Source organism: Gracilinanus agilis, chromosome 4 (assembly GCF_016433145.1).
Source record: "Gracilinanus agilis isolate LMUSP501 chromosome 4, AgileGrace, whole genome shotgun sequence".
NCBI classification, from domain to species: Eukaryota; Metazoa; Chordata; class Mammalia; order Didelphimorphia; family Didelphidae; genus Gracilinanus; species Gracilinanus agilis.
This window is the reverse complement of record NC_058133.1, coordinates 189444567-189455586: the sequence shown is the minus strand read 5'-3', so window position 1 is coordinate 189455586 and position 11020 is coordinate 189444567. Positions and strand designations below refer to the sequence as shown.

At 38.2% G+C, this 11020-nt stretch overlaps 1 protein-coding gene across 1 annotated transcript in view; it reads left to right on the top strand.

Annotated features, from left to right (window-relative positions):
- The first annotated feature begins 255 nt into the window (after positions 1-255).
- The window catches only part of ATP6V0A1 (ATPase H+ transporting V0 subunit a1), a 77159-nt gene continuing 66394 nt past the window's right edge, over positions 256-11020 (top strand). The window contains exons 1-2 of the mRNA XM_044673699.1: positions 256-349; positions 2480-2641. Coding sequence (XP_044529634.1) covers positions 2525-2641 — 117 coding nt within the window. The 5' untranslated portion in view covers positions 256-349; positions 2480-2524. The remainder of the gene's footprint in view (positions 350-2479; positions 2642-11020) is intronic.

Below are 11020 nucleotides of genomic sequence, written 5' to 3'. Positions count from 1 at the left end.
ATGGAACAAAATGGCTTCAAGCCCCCTTAGGGCTGCGGCAAAGCACCGGCACGTGACACCGCACTGCGGCAGCCTCAGCCTAGCCGCGTCTGATTGGCCAGCGGTTACGTAATATCACCGCTGGGGCGAGAGGAGATGGGCAGAGGCCGTTTTGGTGACGCACGCACGCCCTCGCACGCACGGGGGAGGGAGGCTGGACTGCTTACCCCGAGCTGCCGAAGCTGCTAGCTTTTTTCTGCGGTAGTTGTGGCGACGGCGGCGGCGGCAGCGGCGGCGGCGGCTGCGGCGACCACTGCTGCAGTGACGGTCTGGAAGCGGCAGCAGAGGAGGAGGAGAGCACTGGCCGCAGGTAAAATGGCAGAGGAATGGTGGCCTCTGAGGGGGCCCTTCTTCTCTCCGCCTCCGCTGCCCCTGCAGCTAGAGGGATGGGCTGACAGGCCCGGGAGAGGTGGGGGAGGGGTCTAGGAAGTAAAGCTCACGACCCCCACTAATCCCCTGCAGGCTTCCAAGGTCAAGGGCTAACGGGAAATCGGAAGGGATTTGGAAAGGCCGAGGGATAAGGTTGGTGTGCTTAAACTCCTGAACTCCCACTGGAGAGACCACCCTCATTCTGCCACCCCTTTCCCCCACTTCGTTTCACATTCTCTTTTTTGTCCTTTCAACCTTTAGACCCTTTCTCCCCTTCCCCCATCTCCTTCAGCCTAAGGAAACCGAGATAGTTTCCTAGGGAAAATAACAAGGCAAACAAATTAATTCCCGGACTATATGCACACAAATACCTCTTGTTCTCTTCCTGCCAACCCCCAAATAACTAGATAGAAGGATCCAGAGAAATGATGCTCTTGTTGACAGGTGCATACTAGATTGTGAAGGAGACACCCTTTTGGCACCTCCCTTCTCTCGTCCCCCTTCCCCCCACTCAAGACTTTTCTTGGAGTCTGGTTGACTGACTGCATTGGGAAAGGACCAATCTGGGGTAACCAATACTTGTCAAGACTGGAGGGAGTGGGGCTCAGGGACTCCAATTCCACTGGTAAGCCCAACCCCTTCTAGGTAGGCCAGGAAGGTATTTTGTTCCTCTGTGTGTTTAGAAGTTGCAGAATCCAAGACCCTTTAGAGTGTGTGTGGAAAGGAGTAGTCAAGGAGAGGAGACAAACTGACCAATAATCAGCTCTCCTTAGAGAGTTTAGGTGTTGAAATTCTGAGGAGCAAGGCATTGGACATTGAGGTCATGAAGGTTCTTACATGGGAAAGTCAGAATGAAGTCACAGAAATAGGTGATGGAGTGACACATATGAAGAACTTTATTGAGAACTCTTGCAGAAATGTATGTCAATATTTCAGGCTGTCTCAAACATCAAAATGACAAAAAGGTTCCTTCACCCAAAATACCTGGAAAATTTTTTGGGAAAAGCTCTTCAAAGATGTTCTCATGGCTTCTCCAAGAGAGTATATGTCCCTTCAGTTATACTAGTAATATAAAATAAGGAAGTAATCATGAGATTTTAAAATATAACACATTAGGCTGAAGTATACAACCACTGTGGCTATGGTTATTGGTAGGGGATTTTAAAAATAGGCATTTCAGGACCACTGATAGCTCCAATTGTCTTTAATACCTCCATACGGAAGCCTGCTTAAAAATGAAACCTTTGTTGAACTGTGGTCATTTGACAGATGGCAGAATATATTTCAGTTTGCAAAAAGAAATAAAAAATAAGATGTGGAGAACTTGAACCATTTTTATTAATCAGACTACTCCTATTTGGGTGTGGCTCTTGGACATAATTCTACTTGACATGAAAGATTGCAGGGTTGTTTTGTTTTTTTTAGTTAAGTGGTTTAAGCACAAGACCTCTCTCTTTTAAATAGATGTGCTTCTGAGAGTGTAGATGACAATTTTCTTTTTTCTTAAGATTTTAGGAGAGTAGGACCTTTAACCTCTGCTTTAACAAAACCATTGTTTTTGAAAGCACAAGGATCTCTTTTAATCTACATAGGCATTCTTAGCAAAGTATAAGAAAAAGAAAACTACCAGTTCCTTTTTGAATGAAGATATCTAACTGTTTTGGTTACAATTCAGTTCAAATGAGGTCTAGATACTATGATACAATATGACTATGTGTAATATTTATATCAGAGTACTTAAAAGAAGAATTTGTAGAGGTAGTATTCAATAGCTCTCAATTAGTATCCTTAAGCTAAATGTGTCCCTCCAATATTATGTTAGTCACAAGACTTTGCCATTTGATCCTATATTGGCTACAAAGGAAGTGACTTTCACACAGTGCTGCTTTCCACAACTGTATCTGTTCCTTCTTTTCTGACTTTCCAAACAGGATATAAAAACAGATGTTGTAGCATACAACAGCATCATTGAAGAGGAGCAAATAGGACTAAGCAATAGTAGTTGTGCTGAGCTAGTTTGCATTTCTTGCCTTCATAATTTCCAGAGCCATGCTCTATTTTTCTGTTTCAGGTCAACAAAACCCAGTTACTTAATTGCTGGATCTTCCCTGCCAACATGGGGGAGCTTTTCCGCAGTGAAGAGATGACGCTGGCACAGCTTTTTCTGCAATCTGAAGCTGCTTATTGTTGTGTCAGTGAATTAGGAGAACTTGGGAAAGTTCAGTTTCGGGATGTAAGTATCTTTGAGTTTACTGTCTGTTAATTGAAATCCTGTATGCACTGAATCGGATCTTAGAGATAGAAATCAGGGATTATTTAATCCAACCATGTCATTTTGAAGATGATGGTCTGCTGGCTTATTAGTGTTGTTTAGTGCCTATGCAATGATTGTAGGGTCTTTCTGTTGTTCATTTAGCTGTTCTATTAAATGCTTATGTGCCAGTGTGCTAAGTGTTGAGGTTTTGAAGACAAAAAATAAAAAAATCACTATTCTCTAGGAACTTACCTTCTTCTGAGGGAAGAGTATATGTATATGCTTATAATTTGCATGTATATATTTATGTGTATATATGTATATATAGAATAATTATATACAGCCTAAATTAATCAAAGATAGGGAAGAAGAGCACTAGTTGGGATCAGGAAAGGCTTTTTAAAGAAGGTAATACTCAAACTTCATCTTGAAGGAAATTCATTCTGTGAGGCCTAGGTGAAAAGGGACTTCATTTTAGGCGAGGAGGATAGCCAGGGCAAGTTACAGAGATGGGTGATGGAGTACTATAGGTAAAGAACAGAGAAAGACCTAGACTGAAACCACCCTGGAGTACAGGAAGGAGAATCCTTATAATAATTATTAATAATATAATTCATATAATATCCTATAATGAGACTGGAAAAGTAGATTGGGTTTAGGTTATAAAAGGCTTTTAAAGTTAAACAGAGCAGGGCAGCTAGGTAACTCAATGGTTTGAGAGCCAGGCCTAGAGATGGGAGGTCCTGGGTTAGCCTCAGATACTTCCTAGCTGTGTGACCCTGGGCAAATTACTTAACCCCCATTATCCAGCCCTTACTGCTCTTCTCTCTTAGAACCTATATACAGTATTGATTCTAAGATGGAAGTAAGGGATTAAAAAAAAAAAAGGTCAAACAAGAATTTACATTTGATCTTAGAAGCAATAGGAAATGCCTGGAATTTGAGCAAGAAAGTGACATGGTCAGATCCACACTTTAAAAAACCTTTGCATCTGTGTATCTAAAGGATAGATTGGAGAGGGAAATGACTTGAGAGATTAGGCGGCTTTTGCAGTAGTCCACTTGGGAGGTAATGTGGCCCTGAAATAGGGCATCAGCCATTCAAGTGGTCAGATGCAAAAGGTATTACAGAGGTAAAAAATGGCAAGACTTGTCAATGGGACATGTGGAGTAAAGGAAAATGAGGAATCAAGGATAATGCTATAGTTATCAACCAGAGCTACTAGGAAGAATGGTGATGCAACTGACAGACATAGAAAAGTTTAATTAAGAGGCTAGAAGGTAGGGGTGGGTGTGATAGACCAGTATGGTCAGAGGAGGGTGAAGATATGAGTTCTATTTCTGACTTGTTGAGTTTGATGTCTCTGTAATATCCCATTTGAAATGTCCTCTAGGCAGTTGGTGATATAGGGTTGGATCTCAGAAGAGAGGCTGGATATGTAGATCTTGGAGTGATCTGCTATGGGATAATAGTTAAACGCATAGACAGGGTAATAGAGTTATCACATGAGAGAATATAAAGAGGGCCCAAGACAGAGGCTAAAGATACACCTACAGTTAGGGGATATGATGTAGATGATAATCAAGCAAGTGACTGACAAGGAGTGATTAGATAGGAAAATCAGGAGCAAGTCATGTCATGAAATCTCAGAGAGGAGTAGATATACATGAGGGAGAGTGTAAACAGTGTCAGTACAGCAGTGAACTAATGAAAGAGTCACAGGCACTAGTAACTGAAGAGTCACACAGGCACTAGCAGTTCCAAAGAATTCTGTTACTTGTTCTAGTAAATCAAGATAATGTAAGTTTCTTGTTGATGGGGTCTGCCCTCAGGAAAAGCCACATATAGATAACATGGAAAATAGGCAGTGTTTGATGTTTCTTATATCTGAAACGTGTTGGACAGCTTTCCAAAACTTGGCCAACTCACAAACTACTTTAGGTGGTTCATGTGGAAGTGATATTATTAGAAACCTAGACAATATCAACACCTAAGCTTTGGATAGGAAGTGGGAGCCAGTGTGGTGGGAGTTTTTTAATTTCTTTCAATTGAATGGAATTGTTTTTCTTTGGAAGAAAAAATATCATATGGAAAGTGACTAGCAGTCTACATAGATAGCATCAAGGAATAAAATTTGGTATTTGTGATTATGATTTAGTATTCTAAAATATGACTTCTTGACTAGAGTACAAGGAGTATTATTTGGCAGAAGATTTGTTGACTTTACCAAGAGGGTTTTAAACTAAAGGTTTTTTGTTTGTCTGTTTTAAAAACCCATACCTTCCATCTTAGAATCAATATTGAGTATTGGTTTCAAGGAGGAAGAGTGGTAAGGGGTAGGCAATGATGGTTAAGTGACTTGCCCAGGGTCACACAACTAGGAAGTATCTGAGGTCGAGGTCAAATTTGAATCCAGGACCTCCCATCTTTAGGCCTGACTCTCAATCCACTGAGCTGTCCAGCTGCCCCTGGTAAACTGAAGTTTGAGAGGATGGGAGAAAAATACCTGGATAAAATTGTAAAAGTGTATGCTGTGTTGAACAGTTGTGATAGAGGAGGAAGAATATGAAATGTCAGTAATTATAAGAAAATAATGGCAGGAAAGAGGATCAGGAACAATACTGATAACTTCAAGTTATTTGTAAACCAGTGCATTAGAGGTCAGCTTGAAATTTTAAATCAAGGAGGTAAAGTCTCAAAGGTTTCCTCTGAATTTAGCAGACTAAACCTCACAAAACAGTGAGCTCCTCAACTCTAGAAATTTTCAATTTGTCATTGATAATGTGGAGAAAGCTCTTGATTGTAATGGGAGTTTAAACCAAATGATCTCTCAGGTCCCTTCTAACTGTAAGATTCTGTGACCTTATAGGTACCCAGAAAAGCACTTTTCTTTTTGTTTTAGTGTAATGCTCAGTTCTGTTGTCATTTCAAACCTTTCTCTTCATTATCTACCTAAACTCCAACTAAGTCAATGACTTTTTTGCACTATGCCTATAAAGTTGAAAAGGGACTCAAAGAGTGAAAAAAGACACTACTACTGCCTATAGATATCTGTCCACACACTTGATAGATTTCCTCATGAACATTTGTAGGTTTTTTCAAGAAAATTGCCCAGTATTAAGGTTGCAGTTTATAGTTGTGAAACAGAATGAATTTAGCTGATCCAATAGGGTTGATATTTAAACTCATTTAAATTTAATTTAAGTTTAAAATTAAATTTAAACTCATTTAAACTAAGATTTAACTATTTCTCTACCTGACACTGACTCTTAACAGGATATTAAACCACTTTTTTTCTTCATTCATACAAGACTTTTTCATTTCAATTTTGAAACTGAAGCAGCTAGCCATAGAGGTCATGTGCAGATAAGTATTATTGAGTACCTTCTATGTTAGGAGCACTATAGTAGGTGTCAGGGGAGGATATAAGAGAAATCAGATGACAGTTCTCAAGAACAAAAAGTCGTGCCTCCAAAAGTTTACAACTTAGTCAGTACAGACTTAATACCTCAGTACTGAGGCTACATTAGTATACAAGAGTAATCAGAGTGAGGTAAAGTTGATCATGACAGGCTTCAAGCTATGAGCAGTCTTCCATACTCCACCTGAGCCAAATGACTAATAAATAATCCAGTAACTTTTTCCCAGTCCTCATTCTTCTTCACCTGCCAATAGCATTTAATAAAATCTTTCTTGACTTGTGAGTAGCATTTAAAAATTCTATTTGGTTTACAATAGGAAGCTTTCTTTCCTACTCTCTGGCTATTATTTCTCTTTTCCCAAGCTGAATGGAAACTTTTCCCAGGTTCTAAAATTTTCCTACACATTCCCTTGTGATTTTGTTGACTCCGGGACTTGTTATCTTCTATCTATAGTTGACTCCCAAATTCCATTATTACATTTTTGTCTGATGGACATTTCTACTAGGATGTCTGACTGTTAACTTAATTCACTCAAACTTAACGTATCTAAAACTGAACTCACCTTCTCAAGCAAGTTCATCATTCTTACTTTCTTAAGAGATGCTAACAATACTACCATTCTCCCAGTTACCCAAGTTAAAAACTGCTGAGCCATTTTCAGCTCCCACTTCTCTGGGATTTCTGTACCTGTCATCATCCTTGGTCCTGTGGAGTCTTCCTTTCTTCCTTCCTAAGAACTTTTTTTAAATTAAAAAAAAATTTTTACCAATTACATGTAATAACAAATTTCCACGTTTTCCAAAGTGATATGATCAAACTTATCTCCCTCTTTCCTTTTCCCCTTCCAGAGCTGGCAAGCAATTTGATCTGAGTAATATGTGTATTAACATACAAAACATATTTCCATATTCTTAATTTTTAAATTAAATTTTAAAAAATTGTTTTGCCAATTACATGTAATAACAAATTTCTACATAAGTTTTACGAAGTATATATGATCCAAATTGTCTCCCTTTCTCCCCCATCCTGGTGCTGGCAAGCAATTCACTCTGGGTTATAAGTATTATCGTACAAAACATATTTCCATATGGTTCATTTTTGTAAGTGGATAATAATATGAAACCAGAACCCCAAAACGTAAACCCAAGGCAACAGGTGAAACGTGGCATGCTTTGATCTGGATTCTGACTCCAATAGTTCTTTCTCTGGAGGTAAATTCTTTGTCATAAGTCCCTCAGAATTATACTGAATCATTGTATTGCTCATAGTAGCTCAGTCTGTCACAGTTAATCATTCCACCATATTGCCATTACTGTATACAATGTTTTCTTGGTTCTGCTTGTTTCACTTTGTATCAGTTCATGTAGGTCTTTCTGACTCTTTCTAAAATCATCCTGTCAGTTATTCCTTATAGCACAATAGTATTCCATCACCGTCGTATACTACAATTTGTTGAACCATTTCTGAATTGACACCCTTTCAATTTCCAATTCTTTGCTACCACAAAAAGAGTAGCTACAAATATTTTTGTACAAGTTAGTCCTTCCCCCTCTTTTTAAAATCTCTTCGGGATACATACCTAAGATTACTGGATAAAAAGGTATTCATTGGTTTATAGCTCTTTCAGCATAGTTCCAAATTGTCCTTCAAAAGAGTTGGATCATTTCACAACTCCAGCAGCAATGCATTAGTGTTCCAATTTTGCCACATCCCCTCCAACATTTATCACTTTTCTTTACTGTCATGTTGGCTAATCTGATAGGTAATCAGAGTTGTTTTTAATTTGCATTTCTCTAATCAAGAGAGATATAGAACATTTTTTCATATGATTATTGATAGCTTTGATTTATTCATCTGAAAATTTTATTCATATCCTTTGACCATTTATCAATTGGAGAATGATTTATATTCTTATAAATTTGACTTAGTTATTTATATATTTGAGAAATTAGGCCTTTATTGGAGAAATTCATTATGAATTTTTTTCTTAATTTGTTGTTTCCCTTCTAATCTTGGTTACATTTGTTTTGCTTGTACAAAAACTTTTAAATTTAATATAGCCAAAATTATTCATTTTACATCTTGTGATATTCTTTATCTCTTGTTTGGTCATAAATTCTTCCCTTCTACATAGATCTGAGAGGTAAGACTATTTTGTGTTCCCCTAATTTACTTATAATATTACCTTTTATATCCACATCATATATCCATTTTTATCTTATCTTGGTATATTTTGTGATCTATACCTAATTTTTGCCATATTGTTTTCCAAATTTCCCAGCAGTTTTTGTCATATAGTGAGTTCTTATTCCCAAATCCGGGATCTTTGGGTTTATCAAACACTAGATTGCTGAGGTCATTTACCCCAATCTATTCCACTCTTCTATTTCTTAGCCAGTACCAGATTGTTTTGATGATTACTGCTTTATGCAGTTTAAGATCTGGCACTGCTATGCCACCATCCTTCACTTAAAGAAAAATTAATTCCCTTGATATTCTCGATCTTTTGTTCTTCCAGATGAATTTGTTATTTTTTTTCTAGTTCTGTAAAATAGTTTTTGGGTAGTTTTATTGGTCTGGCTTCCTAACAGTTCTTAAGTCAGAAGAGTAAGGGCTAGGCAGTGGGGTTAAGTGACTTGCTCAGGGTCACAGAGCTAGACTTGTCTGAGACCATATTTGAATCTGGGTCCTGCTGATTCCAGGCCTAGTGTTCTATCCACTGAACTATGTAACTGCCCCCCTTCATATTCTTTCAGAATCACAACTTCGTTTCCTTTTTCACTATTAACTCTCCTCTGGGTAATTATAGTAGTGTCTTTACTGATCTAGTCTCTTCCCTTACTAATTTATCCTTAATATTTCTACATTATTGCTTTGATCATGTAACTCCCTCGTACATCTAAGTCTTGAGTGACTCTCCTTTGCCTGCCAAAAGAAGTTCTTCCATTCAAAGTCCTTGACAATCTAGCTCCAATCTACCTTTCAAGCCATTATTTTCAACTACTCCCTTCTATGTATCTCATTGTTCAACTAAATCAGAGTGTTTGTTCTTCCTTATCTAGATCTTATTCTTTTTTCTTCTCAATACAAAGAATATCCTCATTTCTCTTCCCCCACCCCATCTTTACCTGTCAAAATCCTACATGGAGGGTAGCTGGGTGGCTCAGTGGATTGAGAGCCAGGCCTGCAGACTCCCATCCTAGGTTCAAATCTGGCCTCAGACACTTCTCAACTGCATGACCCTGGGCAAGTCACTTGACCCTCATTGCCTAACCCTTACCATTTTCTACCTTGGAACCAATACCTAGTATTGATTCTAAGACAGAAGGTAAGGATTTAAAAAAAAAAACCCTACATAGTCTCAAAGGCCTGAATCAGCCAGCCAATAACTTTTTACATGAAGCATTCCCTGATGACTACACCTAAGGGAGATCTTGTCTTCCTTTACACTTAGCATCTCCTTTATTATATCATTGCTTTAAAAAAATAAAAAAGGTTTTTATTAGAATCTTTTCTTTTTACATCAGCTTTTCCTTTTTACACCTCCTTTTTCTCCCTCCCAGAAAGCCATCCTTCATCATAAAGATTAAAAAAAAGGAAGAGGAAAAAAAAGAGGCAAAACTGATCCATGCAGCAAAAATATCTGTTGTTATATACAATCTGCATTGATGAAATCCCTCCACTTCTGCAAAGGAGCAAGCAGGAATATTTTATATTTCTTCCTTGCTCCCAACCTTGTGCATAATAATACTTTCACAATGTTCAGTTTCAGTGTTTTGTAGTGGTTATCCTTTCCATGTGTATTTAAAAAAATACTTATGTCTGTCTTAGAATAGATACTAAGTATTGATTCCAAGGCAGAAGAGTAGTAAGAGCTAGATAGTTGACTTGCCCAGGATCACAGAGCTACGAGATATCTGAGCCCAGATTTTAACTTAGACCCTCCCATCTCCAGGTCAGGCTTCCTGTCTCCTGAGTCCCCTAGCTATCCCTCTATGTATATTGTTGCAGTCATCATGTATATTTTTCTGGCTCTAATTACAGGTATCCCTTCCACATCATGAAGGTGTGGGGGAGGTATAGGGGCACAGCACTCCTGCAAAATGGAAAATCCATGTAAAAATTGTTGGCCCTCCCTTCATACTGGAGATCTGAGGTGAAATCTTTGGGTTGATTTTATTTGCATTTTTCTCATCATTAGAGATTTGGCGCATTCTTTGTATCATTCTTATCACACATTTATCCTATTACCTTTTATTGTAGTTATTTTTGTATAAGGCTTTTTCCTTTTTACTATAATACACTTAAAGGCAGATGATGTCTTATTTATGTTTTCATATTTGGTTATCCTGTCTTATACACAGTATAATATGTATAAAAGGTACTTGGTAAATTATCTTTTTTTTAGCTCTTTCAAATTCAGTAATCAAATTTTTAAGTATCTACTATGTTAAAATGGCTTTGGATACAAATAGAAAAGAAACAATCCCTGCCCTTGAGTAGCTTACATTCTGTCATTGATCAACTTGTCAGTTTTTGCCTCTCTATTTGACACTGATCACTACCTCATCTGGGATTCTTTCCTCCCTTGCCTGATACTGTACTTCTATTTTCTCTTGCATCTCTGACCACTCCTTTTTTCTTCTCTAGCTCTTCAGCTCACCCCTAAAACATGGATAGTCTTCCAAGGTTCTTTCTTTAGCTGTATTTCTTCTTTGTGTTTTTCATCCATTTCCATAGCTTCAAATATCATCTCTCTGCAAATGACTCATGTTCTACAAATCCAGCTTCTACCTTTCCCCAGATCTCCAAGTCCCATATGTTTTTTCCCCTTTTTTAACTTTAGAATATTCTTCCATGGTTACATAATTCGAGATTCCCTGCCCCCCACCCCCATTCTGCTCTTTCCTCCCTCCTTCCCCTGCCCCCCCCAACC